Source organism: Triturus cristatus, chromosome 7 (genome assembly GCF_964204655.1).
Source record: "Triturus cristatus chromosome 7, aTriCri1.1, whole genome shotgun sequence".
NCBI lineage: Eukaryota > Metazoa > Chordata > Amphibia > Caudata > Salamandridae > Triturus > Triturus cristatus.
This window is the reverse complement of record NC_140590.1, coordinates 1,210,917,441-1,210,934,592: the sequence shown is the minus strand read 5'-3', so window position 1 is coordinate 1,210,934,592 and position 17,152 is coordinate 1,210,917,441. Positions and strand designations below refer to the sequence as shown.

Sequence of the window (17,152 nt, the reverse complement as noted above, 5' to 3'; positions counted from 1 at the left end):
TTTACTCAATGCAACAATAAATGCACTCCACATAATACTACTCAGTGTGAAATAGTTACAAGCCACATAATTACACTCTACTCAATGCAACATAAATGCTCCCCACATACGACTCAGTACCACATAATTACAAGCCACATAATTACACTCTACTCAATGCAACATAACTACACTCAACATAATACCACTCAGTATCACATAATTACTCGTCACATAATTACACTGTATTCAATGGAACATAAATACACTCCACATACCACTCAGTACTACATAATTGCATGCCACATAATTACACTCTACTCAATGCAACATAAATACATTCCACATAATACCACTCAGTGCCACATAATAACATACCACATAATTGCACTGTACTCAATGCAACATAAATACACGCCACATGCCCAGGTAAATAGCCTGGTATCCTCATGCTACTATCTTTTGAAGACTTTAAGAAAGGTGCTCCCTTTCATACCACTTGAACTCAAAAAAACTGTGATGGTGGCTCTATTTCTTTCAAAACTGGACTATGCCAATGCCCTGTTTCTGGGGATTGATAAGTGTCAGCTGTTGAAGCTGCAGTCGCTACAGAATGCAGCAGCTAGGCTACTGTTGGGTCTTAACAGAGGACAACCAACTTCGGCAGCACTTAGATCCCTGCACTGGCTGCCCATCAAACAACGTGTGGAATTTAAGGCGCTCACGTATGTGCACAAGGCAATGTATGGTGGCGCTATAGAAGATCTGGGGAATTTCTTTATACCCTACGTCCCTGAACGCTCTCTTAGATCAGCTACACAGGGGCTTGTTAGGGTCCCAAAAATAAAAAAGTCACGATGGGGGGGGGGGGGGGGGCGGTCGGTCGGTCAATAACATATTGCTTGGCTAGACTGTGGAACAACCTGCCTCTAGCCATGAGACTGCAACCTGACCTCCAGGTCTTTAGGAAAGGGCTAAAAACTCGCCTTTTTGACACCATATGAGCGTTTTTGATGTCTCCTTCACTGCTACACCTCAGCGCCAAGACGCCTCGGCATTCGAGCGCTCTATAAACCTATAAACATACCACCAATCAACATAAATACTCTCCATACCATGACACAATTTCACTAAGCATAATTTCACTCAACACCACAGTAAAGGGCCACACAATTCAACTCCACACATTTCCAATACACAACACATAATTACACACCAAACAACATATTTCAGCTCCACAATCCACAACGTACCTCCATTCCACACCATTTAGTGGCACCACCTGAGCACCAAACATCACTCACCACTACTATTTTACATCTAAGCATCACCTAAACAACACCTAAGCAACACGTCAGTCTGCCCTCGGAATCTGGCATCTGTCGATTCTCCCCTAGTGTCCGTCCGCTGCTCGTGTTCTAATTAAATTACTGTTTTCCAACCTCCGTTATTTATGTCCTGCTCCCCATAATAATTTGTTTTTTAACAAACAAGCATAAGAACAGGCAGGAAGAAGTTGCCAGCAGTGCAAGTACAAAAAAAACATTTTTTATGTTAAAACCTTTTTTTAATCATGTTGTTCAGTTGTATATAATGTTGTCTTGGTTTTTATAAAGGGTAACAAAAACGCATAATACTTTTTATTATAACTTTTCAACATGATGCACAGCAGCCACAATGCTCTACAACATAGCCAAAAGTTCTGGCTAAACACAAGGTCCCAAAGGCGAGACCTATTTGCTATGCCAATGCTTGTTCTTTTCATGGTTTTCATACTATATATCGACCTTGTAGGAATCTGGTGAGGCATTGGGAACTAGACATTATTCTCTGCTCCTGTGAAAGATTGGTGCCTATCTACTGACCAAACCGGACACATCGCTAGAGAAGTCTTGGGTCGAAATTGCTTTATTGTTTTTAACATTGTGTTGTAATTTTCTTTTTGTTTCTAAAGAAGGCTACATATCAATATTGCCTTAGAAATGTTTGCACATTGTATGAAGAAGAGCTACTTCTTAGTTTTCCACTACACACATTTCCAAATATTTGCCGTGTAATGCTGCCTGTATTTTTGTAGTTCACAAGTCAGCAAGTGCAAACCCACAGATGTTGGGAATGACTGAACCTCTTTGGAAGAGACAATGATGTGTGGATGAGTGGTGCTTCACCGAAGACCTGGACTATGAGTGTTCGGTTTCTTTTCCCCCCAATCCCTATGATCACAATTACAAGTAGTGTGGCGTTTACAGGATCGGGTAATTACTGGTACAATAGAGTCATCAACAAATTATATTTAGGCAGGTTCACCCTGCCAAAGCTTAACTGGCAATAAATTGGTAAGTTTGGAGACATTTAGCTTATTTTTAGGGCCAAACACATATGTGCTGTTTATCGTAGCCAGTTATTTCTGAGCCCCCATTGTATCTGATTTTTTTGGGGTGTGATAAATATTGCAAAGCACACCGAGTTACTCCTAATTGTCACCTAAGTGTATGAGGCCTCTAGGTTGGCTAGTAAGTTAGGTTTCAGTAACCCATACTATGCCGGTTAGGTATGAAATAAATGAGGATATAGGGAAGTGTTGTTGCACTGGGGATTTGGAAATGGAGGCGTTTCATGTGAATTGTATGAGGTGAATGTTGTGCGGATTGCATGAGACTTCATTGAACAGTTTGTTTCCAATGATCTGTGAATGTAGAAAACTCTTTCGATGTGTCGGAGGTCAGTGATTCTATAGCTCTGTGAACTTTGAACTAGAGTAGAGAGGGTGTTTGCTTTTTTTTTTCCTCTATAGTCCTAATTTTCACTTGGATACTTTTTCTCTCTAGGAACTTGTTGATCAATTGTACCATTTCCGAGATCACTATTTTGAGACGCACAGCGTGGATGATGCTGGGAAGAAGCAGCAGGATGTGGCCGACGAGATGGCAAAGACACTGCCTCAAGTTAAAAGATATGAAGGTACATTGTGAAATCAGCGACTATTCTCTGACATTCAGGAGTGGGTGGATGCCAACTGACACAAAGCGAGACAGCAGTCCCCTCTTACAAAAAAACATCAGTAATCTAGTGTAAATAATCTGGAAAACAATCATTAAAATTGAATTGATGATTTATAAAGGTGGCAGATTGGTCAGAACTTAATAGACCGGAAGACGCTTCCAAGGGCCAGAAGGTCCTTGAAGAATAATTTAATTTTGGAATGCTACAAGTTGGAGAAGGACCGGCAAGTAAGGTAGGGGTATGAGTAATAAATCGCCAGAGAAAGGAGGAGAGAAGAAAAGGAAGGCGATTGAAGGAGTAGGTTACTCACCCGAACTTGGAAAACAAATTAACTGTGTGAATTATAATGATGATTCTGCCTGGGAAATAAGCAGAAAGAGTGTGTTATGCTTACAAGTAGAATAGTGTAATGATTCTATATCGGAACAATGGAAAAATGGGTTATTCATAAGACCAGCCGGAGGAGTTGAGTTAAAAAAATTAGTCAGCCAAGCCTTTACGTCCCACTGTTGAATACAAGTCAGAAATTGCTGTTGATAACTTAAATGGTGTCTAAACAGTCAATTGAATCGAGGGACAAGCAGCAGAGGGCCCACTGTGGTTATAGAAATGTTATGCTGTCAGGAAATCAAAAGGATAAAAAAATTAGAATATGTTCCAGTGATTGGAAAAACTGTAAATGTTCCAATAAATGAAACAAAGGGAGTGGGTCACCAGTTGTTGGGGCAGATGGCAACAATGCAAAGGTGGCAAGGACTGCTGAGAATTTGCAGTATGAGGGAACGTGGGCACAACAAATCCGTGTGTCAAAAAGTGTACTCATGCTGCAACGCTTTATTGGGTATGAGTGGCCCTCTTGTGAGGAACAATCCGAACAATAAAATGCCACAAGATTTAAAGTAACCATGTACAATAATTAAGTATGAAACATAATTATAATCAATGTGATGGTGGCAACAGTAGGGACAATTACGTGGCACCTTAATCACAATAAAACATATTGATAAAAAACATTATTACGTCATACGTCATACACATAGTAGAAGGCTTTCATTTTATATTGGTGGTGGAACACCACGTCATAGCCCCGTCTATAGTTTCATAGTATCATAACAACTAGGCAATTATCAAAAATCATGTCATATTTTTGTACATTTGCATTTATACAATCAAAACAATAAATAGTGTAAATTAATTTGTTACATATTTATATTGGAATGATGGCACTAGAGGGGTAGGCTAACAGTGGGGAACAGTGCTATAGAATAACTCTGACACGCTGTACCAGTGTGGACATCATTGTTCTACATTATTTTAAAGAATGAATGCCAAAAGAACCTCAGAGATTAAGAGCAATATGGATGTATAATTGCATATTTTCGGTCAGAGCAGTAATGCAGAAGCCCCGAAACGATGTATGGGTCCCCGGTGAACAATCCTACTTCATGGTTAAGAACAGTGTTCTACAATAGTAATCTGCAGTGGGGAGCAGAGATCCACGAGAATTGGCCACGGCATGGTTCAAGGATCTGGTGTAGCAATTGCGTGTCGTGGTCAGTGGAGAATAAAAAAGCACTTGGAGGGAAAATAATTGCAAGGTGAGGTGCATACATGCAGATTTGTATGGACTGTGTTTTAAATTGATAACAGAATCTGTCATGGTTAGGGGCTACTGCAGTTACCAACAAAAAAAAAGTGAAACTGAAGCGAAAATAGTGAAATCATAATGTCAATCATACGAGAAATGACAGAAATTCTACTTTGGTACGATCTGGAATCACTACGGGTAATGAGTGCGAGGAGTAAAAAAAAAGGGGGGGGTCAAAATGACAAAGATATGCCTGCATTCCAAGGGGAATGTACAATAGAATGGGGAATCGCCTAGGTAATTAACTTAAAGGATCGCATTCAATTCTTCATTGATACTCAAGCCATATGTGATAGTTTGGTGGCAGAATATCCATTTACACCCTAACCCGATGATTAATGAGTCTAGGTTGCTACTCCATGGAGGTTTTGCAACAACGTCTGTCACCTGCCAATGGATCACGTTTTCGCTGTAATTAGCAGAGATGTAATGGTCCACAAGAGGAACTCTCTGGACCCGATATCAAATACTACTCCTGTGTTGGCTAATGCATGCTTTGACTTTGTGATTTCTGTCCAAAATACAGCAGGTTACATGGACATGTACTGCTTTATATACAGCACATTCAGGAAGTAGCAATTAGGCAAAAACTAGAGATCATGTCTAATGTTTTGGTAATGTAACACAACTGTGTTGGAGGTGAAGGTACAGGCCACAATTTCCACATTTATGGTGACTAATGGCATACCTGACATTGAGGTATTATAATGTTTCTGTGTGAGCTTAACCGAGTAAAGAGGGACGTCTAGGTTAATAACACCTGACCGCAATACATTCCAGTGTTTCACAATTTTGTTGAATAAAGAGTGGAAAGTGACACCAGTGTTTTTACTCAGCGGTTGTTTTGGGTATCAGTAGACTCACCCTAGAGGAGTGCCATGCCCATTTATTGAACGGTCTACCTAGATTTTTAGGTAGCCCCACTCTCTAGTCATTTAAATCGGAGAGTGTTGGCCTCTTTGAAAAAGCGCTCCTTCAGTTTGCAATTTCTACTTAGTCTGAGAAATTGCCCATATAGGAGCCCATCTGTCAATGCTTTAAGATGGGATCTGTGGTATTCTAACAGAGTATTCTTTTCTGTGGGCTTACAAAAGAAAGATTAGTAAAGTTTATTGTCCTTGACAGTTAGGACCTTCTGGCCCGTGTAAGTTTATTGCAATCTATTTATTTTTTGACCAACGTCCCACCTTTATAATTTATTTAAATGATCATTTCCCAAACCATAGTGTTCCTCACTGTTCGTTAGTCCTGATGATGACCTCCAACTAACCATAGAGATCGAAACGGCATTAACTTTAGACATGCTCACAGAGTCACTGACCCAAATGTTAAATAATTTCAGAGAGTCAAGTCATTTGTCTTTGTATGTATACAGGTCACTTTTTCACGTTTGTTCACCGATCAGAGCACCACTTAAATCTATATACTTATATAATAAATGTATTGAATATCTCTATTGTTTGATTGGTCTGAAACTTGTTTTGGGATCTATTTTGCATCTGCATATGATTGAATATTATTTCAAAATGTGTCCACAGTGAACAGATGTTGTATCTACAATATAATTTAAGAAGCTGACAGTCGCCATCTGTTATAGAGAGAGCAGCATCCGCCAACCCAGGCAGTGGCAAACATGAGGGTATGCAAAATTTGCATATCTTGGTTTTGCATAACTATGCAAAATTTGTGGACAATTGTGCACAATTACACGAAATGTGAATCTATCATTTAGTGCTATATTGTAGCGTGAAGGGCATCCTCTCTTCAATTTTTGAGGCACGGAAACATTTTTGGTTAAATAAAAAAAGCTTAAAAAACATAAGAGGCACGAGCAACAGCCATTCACATTCTGGCCGTTCATATTATTCCCAAGCGCTCGTAGTTAAATGTTGCAGTGAACAGCGCATAATTACGCAATGTGGCATAATGGCGGAATTTCATATAAAATGTATAATGCTAACTTCTTTATATTACTAAAACTTCCCTGACATTTAAATTTCAGCCAAGCCTAGCAGGTGCCATCTAAAATTCAAGGAGAGGAAGCAGATGGAGTAGTCAGATTCCACTGAAACTAAAACCAGCTAATATTACATGCACAGCTGCTGGGCAGCCCAAAGCATGTGGCACTCTCTGACCGCCCCTCCTCTTTATGTAAAACCACTATTAATGGCTGAAGGTGCTTAACCATGGCATGGCCACTATTAAGGTTAACAGACACACAATTATCGTCCTCTTCTACCAGAGGTGGCAGCAGTAGGGATTGATACCAATAGACTCACTCCTTCTACATGGCCAGTTGGGGGGGGGGGGAGTCCCTCCCTCGGAGTCTGGGAATAGCGGCAAAATCCCCTTTAAAGGAAAATTCTTGATTTCCTTTACTACCTATTTGTCCTTGATTTTTGTGATATAATTTTGTGAACTCCTCACCTGAACCATGTCTTTTTAATCCATATGATTATTATTCCATACAATAAACTCTCCATGCAGCTTCACAGTCTATATGTGTCACAATTATAATTTCCTGCTAAGTGGGAGTTTGTGTTGTACAATATGTATTGCATGCCATCTGGGTTTTATGTATTGCTGTGACATCTGGTGTTGTAGGGAGCAAAGGACCTGGTTTTCCCAACAACTGCAGCATCATTAATAATAGTGCTGCAACTGTCTAGATCTTAAGCCCAGAATTTGATGACACTTCTTATAAGCATTGCTACCAACAAACAAGACTGGTGGTTAGTTCATGCTCTAGTGCTGTTTGTGACCATTCTGCATATGATTACTAAATAGGCCTGAAGTACTAAATGTACACCACAAATCATACAAAATGACCAAGAGACAAATTTGCCTATATGATAAAGTGTGTGTTTGTAAACAGAAAAAGGACAACCCTTTATGCCCATGAGATCTAGGGTAATTGTAATATAATTAAACAATAGTCCTGTGGGACTCATTTATGTTACACGTCGATCTATTTTAAAACAAGTGTATGTGGACTATGTTCAAATAGTCAGAAAAAAAGTACAGAACCCCTACTTGTTTGTATAGAGGTAGATTTGTTATCTGGGAACAATTCACTTCTCATAAACCACAACATTCTTTGCAAAGATTTGTTAGTGCAGACGACGCAGTCCTCAAAATGTGAACAGAAATATACAATACATAACAAGACACTGAATACTCCCTGAGTTGCTAACCCCTCCCTACTCCTCAATATTCCAATTATTAAAACTGATACTTACCTGGGTGGAGTCTACACACTAGGGTTGAGATCACCACTCATAAAAAGAGGGACGAGGCGGAGGTTTAACTTCGCTCATAGGTTTGTGAGTATCATTTTGTAGTATGTTTTGTAGTACTACAGTAGGTCCCATTGGGTTTATTAGATCTCAAGAATGCATACTTTTACAGAAAATAGGAAGTATCAGGTTCAGAAAAAACATTTGCAATTTAAAGTGCTGCCGTTCAGTCCGAAGTTTTTTACCAACGCTGATCTCTAAATGTATGGCATTATTTCTCATCTCTGCTCGAAAGGAATATCCATCTTCTCTTGTCTAGATAATTATGTAGAGGAATGGCCTTTAGAAGACAGAGTTCTTCACAACTACAAAATGGCATTAAAAGTCCTAGTAGACCTGTTTCTTCAAGTGAACTTGGCGACGCCCCAGCCAGTTCCTACACAAGGATTCGGTATCTAAGATCAATCATAGACTTACGTTTTGCAAAAGTATTTCCTTCAAATGTGAGATTATTATCCATCCACTGGAAATGAAATCTAATATCCTCCATCAAAAACCTATCTGTGCAGAAGAATATTACCTCTGCTGGGTTCAGTGACCTCTTGCATCACAATAGCCCCTCATTCAAGGCTGCACTTGAGACTCATGCAAGAATGCCTGGAGGGCCATTGCATTAGAGATCGCTGGGAAGATAAACTGACGCTATTGGCTAAAGCACTACAATCCTTCCTCTGGTCGCTGAATCTAAGCAAAATCATGAACAGTATCTCTTTTTAGCAGCCAATTCCAAAACAAACAGTTGTTACAGACGTCTCCATGGTAGGCTGGGGTGCTTATCTTGCAGTCTTGTAGGTTTGGGGTACATGGTTTCGACTGGAGAGGTTACAACACATACAAATGTTGAAACTCAGAGTAGTCCCTGTAGCTCTGAAAGCCTTTAATTGTTTTAGTCAAGTGGACAGCTCCATGACAATGTATTACCTAAACAAACAGAGGAACAAAGTCAAGGACCTTATCCAGAGAAGTCCAAAAGATATGGCATGAGTGTGCCACATAGCCTGTAGATAGTGGAGAAGGGGCACACATGGAGGTGGAATAAGGGGTCAGACACACCCCACAAAATATAGGCAAGACACCACCGCTGATGCAGAAGGAGAGTGTGGCACCCGGGATATAGAGAGCCATGACATAAAGGCTGGCAGCATTTTTGGCCAAGGTGAGTGGGGGCCTGATTAAGGGCTAAAAGATAGGGAGCATGTGGTGCATTCAGTAGGAGGGTAAGAAATGGCCAAACTCAGAGGTGTGGAAAGATAATGCCCTGGTACAGTGGCTGACCTAGAGGCCACTCTAGGCATTGAGAGCATATGACAGGCACAGCCATGGCCCAAATGGGTTTAACACTGGATCTGGAGTCTTATCACCATATTTCAATTACCTACATATGAACCAGTTGGCTTGCTGGAATTTTGAGGGTTTTAAAATACGGCACCTTTGGGTGAATTTTAGAGAGCAGTCTAGACTCTGCTTTGGTTTACATAGCTCTCCAACAGCCCCCTTTTTAACATGCCGTTTGAGGAGTCAAACCATACAACGCAGCTGGTGGTTACTGAGCAACCTCCTTTGAGATGTTTTCGATTCTCCACCATGCGCCACTGAATAAGATTTGTTTCTGATCAGCCAGGTGTGCCTATTTGCAAAGTAAAATTTATTTTCAAGAGATGTGCAAAATCCACTGTGTCTTGTTAGAAACCTTTAAATGTACCTTGGTTTCTCTGCCTGCATCAGTGCTATTCTAATTAAATGTTTCAGAATCTCCCTAGGACATTTTAATGTTTAATCCTTTCAGTGTCATGGGTTGCAGTGCAGCAAAATATGTGATTGTACTGATAATGCCCATGCTGGAGACCTAATTGACTGTCCTAGCCAGCCTCCCTACTCAATCCTGTCTTATGAAGGGATGTGGAACCTCACTAAGTTAAATTTCAAAGTCAAGTCATTGCAACTCGTATTCATTTAGATGCATTAATTATTTGTTTTATGCATTGGTAAAGCACATGTTCACTGAATTGTAACTTGTTGTTAGGCGGGAACTCTAGATGAACTGCTACGGTGCAGCCAGACCAAGAATGACAAAACGAACAAAACAAAATGCCCATTGAACTGAACAAAATTAGACAAACCTCAAATATCTAACAGTAGGCTTTTCTAAAGCTTGGGGATCACCACTCAGAATGCGCCAATTATCTTCCCCCACCACACATTCACACAATGGACACCCTTAAATGGTGGAATACTTAGTATCAGCAATGAGCCAGAAAGTAAATACATGCTTGGCACCTAAAAGTTCAGATTGCGTGAAAGGAATTAAGCTGTAGAAGGCACGTCAATAAAACAGAAGGCCTTAAACTGAAGAGGCTGCTCCTCTGGAGGCCAGAGCAATGAGCAGGGATAATTGGGTCAAACGTTTGAATAGTACAGACAAGCCTAAAGGCCATGTTCTGAAGCTGTTGGAATTAAGAGACCAGGGTTACGGCATTGTTGCAATCAACATGTGGAGCACACAGGCTCCCACAATCACAGCATGATTGCCCAGTGGAATGAGCCAATGATCTGCCTCCCAAACTTCAATTGTAGAAAACCATTCAACCACACATTCTGGACTCTGGCATCGAAGGAGAGTTCCTGGTCATTTTGAAGACTCAGAAGTCTAAGCCTTAGTTAAAGGGTAAGTAACTCATTGGGCCACAGCTTAGTGGTCCATTATGCTTTATAACCTTCCGCCACAAATATCTACATCTTATTGCTGTTTAACATAAGGAAGTTGTTAGTCATACATACCTTTATCTCACTCAGGCAGTTCCTTACTTAATTGATAGAAATAGTAAACCCCCTAATGGAATCTCCGCATGTTTGAATTTCGTTTGTGTACTTACAAGCCTTAAGATCAGTGGAACTAATCTGCTCTCACAGAGATTGTTCACGATGGTAACAAATGTAGGAGAATGGTAGTGGACCTCTGCGAAGGACCGCTCGATTTCGATCAAACAAAATGGGGGAGGAAGTGAGACCATCTGATTGTAGGCCTCCAAAAAAGTATGAACCAGTTTCTGGCTCAGGTGGCCATGTTGGCTGCGGGAAGGTGGTTAAGCATCAAATGGTCAACTGTATCTGATGCTGTGCATCAGATTGAGGAATAGTGACTCAGCTGGAATTTCCTTATCTCTCTTGATTCTAAGCCCATTAAGTGTAGCTACCTGAGCAGGTTTGTGCAGTATTTTGCACACAATCCGGCCTGACAGCAGATCAGCTGCCAGTTGTTAAGAATGTTGACATATGAAGCTTCTTTTTAGCTAAGACAATCCAGCATTCTTTTCTTGAGACATTAGGAACTGTGCCTTCGAAGCAAACCGTGCTCATGCTCTTGGCAGTGATGGAAACTGGGGCCGAGTGAAATGTCACAGGAGCTACATCTCCATTGAAGCAATTTCAGAAAAAGTGAAATGAGGGATGCCTGATAGAATGGAGTGGTCCCAGAGTAATTACAAGTGTTCCGATTAATTTTGACCTTGTTGCCACCTAAATGAACCTTCCTAAGTGGCACTGGTGTATCTAGATGTGCATCCCTGGCTCTCTCAGAATGAAGCTGCGCCTTACTTTTGATGTCCAATTAGGTGGAAATGCATCTGGGATGCTTGTGTTGCATTCAGGAGATGTGGTGTGGAAGGTCAGAATGGTATCAGCATTCTGGGCAAACTCAAGCAGCCTAGAGTACACAAGGGTTGGGAAACATGAAAGACAAGTCAATGAAACTCAGATGAATGTGAATAAGAGACACTAATTGGAAGATCACTCACTCACTTCCTTGGTTAAGGCCACATCACTGTTAATAATGGGCTCATGGCCTTCATCTGCCATCGTGTCATTAGTTGCATTGGCTGTCCGTACATTTACTTGTTTGCACTTGTATCCATCCCTATGTTTATTGTGATCTCCCTTGTTGTTTTCATTCGCTTATCCGCTAATTTCCTCTTTGCCTTGCCTTCTTCTGTTGGTGTGTTTGCCTCCCTGTATGTTCTGTTGTTTTCTCAGGCTTTTTTGTAGCAGCATCTTAGGGCTAATGGATGGATTCTTGGTCGTCCCAATGTTCCTCAAAGCACCACTCGCTGCTGAAGCCTATGAATTTGTAAGCATATTATTTGCATGTTACTCTTCTAACCTGGCTGGTCATGTATAGTCACCTGTCAATCTCTGTTCTGCATTGTAGAATATACATTGACAGTTATAAATGTTAGACTAATTTCCCACTGTGTTTGTGTACCCCAGGGCACGTTTCATAGATGAATTGTGCAGTCAAATGTCACACAGGGTGTCTGTGTCCATCTGTCCTTATGATGAGACGCACCTATCAGAGGTTAAAAGTTTTCCTGGAAATAAACTGATGAACCCTAATGAGCAGTTTAAAGACTGAATTGCAGCATCTGATTTGCAAGAAAGGTGTGAAAATGTATGATAATGATGATAAAAATGCAGCCTGATAGGCTTACGTTAAACAGTAGGAAAAAGTGTCCTGTCTCTTAAAGAGTTCAGGTGCTTTTCCTACCCATGATGCACTGTACTGGCAGTTGCCTCACACATTCGGTGCATTTATTTGCCTAATGCGTTCAGCGCTCGTGCTATAAAAAATAAATAAAGCGTTAGGTAATAGCTTGTCCTACCTGTAACAGCAGGCAGGACAAAGCGATGTGAGAAAATAGTGCTTGGAGGCTGTAATTAAATCATACCGAGTTACAACACACGTAAAAGGGGGTGTCGCCATGGGAGGTTACAAAATTAGACAAGGCAGTACTAAGGAGGGACTACTAAGCCTATTGACCAATGAACAGCCACAATTTACAGTGGACAGTGACGCAATCCAGTGAAAAATATGGGCTGAGAGTGGGTGCAGCTTCAAGTCCCTACCTCAATACAGCATGCCTCGCAGAACAGCGCATGTGCTGCCCAGGCTCAACCTAAAAACTAACACAACCATATCTGGCTCTAAATATCTATCCCAAAATGTGACACCTGTATTAGATAAAATGGTACTTCTCAAACTTATTTGCACTCACATTTAATTTGCAAGTATCCACTCAGTCACAAACTCCACAGCAGTGATATCAGATGTACATGACAATTTAAATGTACACAATATTGATTCATCATTTGTAGACTTAAATTTTGTGAGATCTGCAAAATCCTGTTGATGCAGCATTGAATCACAATATAGCCTACATTTTCTTAATACAGCCATGTCATGACTGAAGAATAACTTCATCTTATATCACGGTCTTGTCCTTCTCATATAAATCCAATAAATACATCAAGGATTTATAAATTAGAAAAACCTTAAGGAGCTTTCACACACTTCAGCTCACAACTGATGATATGTAAGTACAACTATTATTTAATGTGCATCACCCCCATTTCATACAACACCGCCATATACATTAAAAACATTTTAAATCAGTAGGGCACCAATCACATTTAACCTATTGCACAACCAGTTACGTTTAAATATTGTTCAGAATAACGGGCCATCTTGTCATGGGTTGAGCCAACCAATCACATTTAACCTATTGCACAACCAGTTACGTTTAAATATTGTTCAGAATTACGGGCCATCTTGTCATGGGTTGAGCCAACAATCAAAGTGTTATGCATAATGATGGTCCAAAGTACAACCAATGTGCAATCCGTAGTCAGTGCGACTGTTTTTCAAAGTGTGCACCATCAATCTATGCTTAATCCACCAATAACAGTGTTACACCTATTGATGCACCATGGCTTGAGAAAGCTGTTTTTAGCAGCTATCCAGATATGGGAGTCAAATGATCACCGCTACCCACAACAAATAGGTTTTGGAGTGAATTGCAGTACAGAGTTTATTATTCTATCTGTACTAGATGAATTATGCTGTAGTACAGATTCCAGTACCCCACCCCGTTATCCTTTTGGATCTTTCATGGCATTCAGTATTGCGTGTCATGAAACGTTGTCCAGATTATGACAATGTGGCCTTACAGATTTAGCCCTGGCATCGTTTAAATATTTTATTTCTGATCTCATCTATTATGCATCAGTGCTACCATTTACGTCTTCTTGTAGAACCTCCAAGCGAAGGGTCTCACAGGGCTCAATTCTCGCACCACTTTTGTTCAATATTTATTTGGTATCTATTTAGTTGTTTTGGCTTTGGTACATATCTCTACTCTGATGACACTCAGATTATAGTCCATATTCAAGAAGATGGTCATCGAATTGCTGTTAATTTTTTTAAATGTCTAGCTGCTGTCTATTACTGGATGAATTAACACCATCTCAAATTGAATTGGAATAAAAATGATATACTGCTCCTATCAATTTTCTTCTCTATTTAGAATCTGAGTAACTGGGCACAGTGCCTGCTCCCATTTCTTGCTCCCATTTCTTGTGTGTGAAAACTCTTGGAGTGAAAATTGAAAGTGCTCTTCCTCAACAAACCGAGACAGTAGTAAACTCTTGCCTTTTTCATTTACAATTTTTAAAGCATATTTCTTTCCTGTTTAACTGTCACGCAGAGAATCCAAGCATTGAATGCTTTTGGTTTGTTTCTTCTCGACAATTGCAATTCAATTTCATTCGATCTTCCATGATATCAAGTTCATAAATGGCAATTTATTCAACATTTTGTCGCACAGTTAGCTTTAAGTTTGAAGGCCGGAAACTATGTGTCCACGTCCTTGCTTCCTTGCATTGGCTTTCTGTCAAGCAATTGGTCCTCTTTAAAGCTTAATCAATCCATAAGGCCCTACATAACCCCCTTTCTATACCGCTGCGCACAAAGATATGTCAATGTAAGCCATCAATAGCCCTAAAACATGGTGGTCAAATACTCTTTGTGGTACCTTCTGCAAACGTACAAGACCATTAGCAGAAGAACATGCTCTGTGGCAACTTCAAATTGGATCACAATACCTCGAGAGTTATATTCTGAAATCAGCTTTCTTGTTTTCTGAAAAGCTCTGACAACTTGGTTATTTGTAAATGCTTAACAGTTTTTTTACCATTATTCCATCCTTGTGTGTTGCTCATATACTGTCAATACTACCAGGTGCATGAGACCCAACTTTGGGTGTATGATTAGGCTTTACAGAACAGCAACACAAAATAAATTGGCAACAGCCATAAAAATAAACTGTAATAAAGGATCAAAAAGACTATATTACCATGCACTAACTGTGATACACAGCCACCATATTGCACCAGTGAAATATTGTGTTTATTATTCTGGTGATACTTTTGTATTGAACACAACAAATTAACATAGCGGTTCAGTAGTATGTTTAAATGGATTTCAAAATGTGTGCCATCCCACTACGCACTAATTCATCAACATTACGTAATAATTGGTAGCATACCATAAAAAGCAAAGTTATACCAAAGGGTCACACCACAACGAGGTGATGCAGAGTGAGTGTGCCCCCTAAGGGCAGCTCTCAGGAGTGAGGAAAGTAGGTCCCATAGAGGCCCCAGACACCTTGCTGCAGGTGGGTGCAGTCACTTACTGCGCCCTTCTGTAGGGAAATCTCAGTCCTTTGAATGCAGGCCAAGTGAGGCCTGCAAGATGAAAGACTAAGCAGGTACACTTACCCCCGGTCTGTGCCTGGCACATTCAGTTGAAGGTACACTGTGGTGAAGACCGGAGCAGTGCACCCTTTCTGGATCCTATCCCCTGATGTCATTTAATAATGTTAATATGTAAACAAAACAAACTTCCCTTTCCCTTTAACTCTAGAGGGAAAAGATCAATATCTTCAACCCCCAATTTTCTGTCCAGTTATATCTGGATCACCCTGGAACCTTTAAGAACAAGCTTTTACAAGGTCTAATCTTGCCAAGTTACCAAATTTACATTTTGATTTGTACACAATGCCCCATAGGTAAAGACAAAACAAGTTCAAAAGGAATGTTCTATTTATCTATTTTATTAATCAGCATAGTATTTCATGAAAATATTTTACCACAATTTATTAAAAACATTATTCATCGCTTTTTATTAAAAACATACATTGTACATAATAAAATTAATAAAATTAAGAAAAAACTGTTGACGCGGCGTTTCAGTCTTAATGAATTCTCTATAGGCCTTTCTTAATTGGCTTCAATAGAAGAATGATTTCTTCAGAATCACTCGATAAAAAGATAGAGGTCAATACTTAGTGATAAGTATGTCTTTCTCATCCGATTTCATTTACTTCTCACTGTCTTGCTTACGTCATCAATCCCTTCAAATATACTTTGCAAAAATAATTTTTTGGGGAAAGGGTTTCTTGATTCGATGTTATTTCTGGACACTTTTTCTGTTCCTCTTGCACCAGTATTTAATTATGATGCCTTTCTCTTGTCACTGCTTCTAGCTTGCATCCGTCTTGCTCCCTTTCCAGACTGGATCCAGTCTGGAAAGGGAGGAAGACGGATGCATGCTCGAATCACCTCTTGTCCAAAGATAATGGTCCAGAGTAACATCAAATAAGGACAAAACAGCACAATTGGAAAAGCTAGAAGCAGTGACAAGAGAAAGGCATCATATTTATTATTTTATTATGTACAATGTATGTTTTTGATGAACTACTATGCTTATTAATAAAATAGATAAATAGAACATTCCTTTTGAACTTGTTTTGTCTTTAACTATGGGGCATTGTGTACAAATCAAAATGTAAATTTGGTAACTTGGCAAGATTAGACCTTGTAAAAGCTTGTTCTTAAAGGTTCCAGGGTGATCCAGATATAACTGGACAGAAAATTGGGGTTGAAGATATTGATCTTTTCCCTCTAGAGTCAAAGGAAAAGGGAAGTGTGTTTTGTTTACATGTGAATACCCATTCCCTTTCCAAAATAAGGGTACCTCCTACATCACCTTTCATATTTAATAATGTTAACACTTCTATGGTCAATCAAATATTATTTTTATGTGTTCTGCTGTAATAAAATGTGGAGGTCATGATTCCTATTCTGTCCCTTCTTCACTGCCCTTAAGCAATTGATCTCCTTAGCTCCACTATGACGTAACTATAATTGTCTTGCTACATGTCTTGTGTTTACTCTTAATTTGTTCCTGCCCATAAAAACTAAATTTAAAGTTGTCCTTGTGACATTTCAATTAATGTAGAGTTAGCAAATATCTCATATCCAAGGTTCTTAAGGGTTCTAATATGTTCCTGGATTTACATTTTAATTGTCTTTTTGTGCTTCCACCATAAATCAA

The 17,152-nt window shown here is 39.7% G+C and overlaps 1 protein-coding gene across 2 annotated transcripts in view; it reads left to right on the top strand.

Moving 5' to 3' along the window:
* Positions 1-17,152, top strand: part of TTC5 (tetratricopeptide repeat domain 5) — a 136,394-nt gene that overhangs the window by 28,126 nt on the left and 91,116 nt on the right. For both annotated transcript variants that reach the window (XM_085618592.1, XM_085618593.1), the window contains exon 2: positions 2,808-2,940. In XM_085618592.1, coding sequence (XP_085474718.1) covers positions 2,808-2,940 — 133 coding nt within the window. The remainder of the gene's footprint in view (positions 1-2,807; positions 2,941-17,152) is intronic.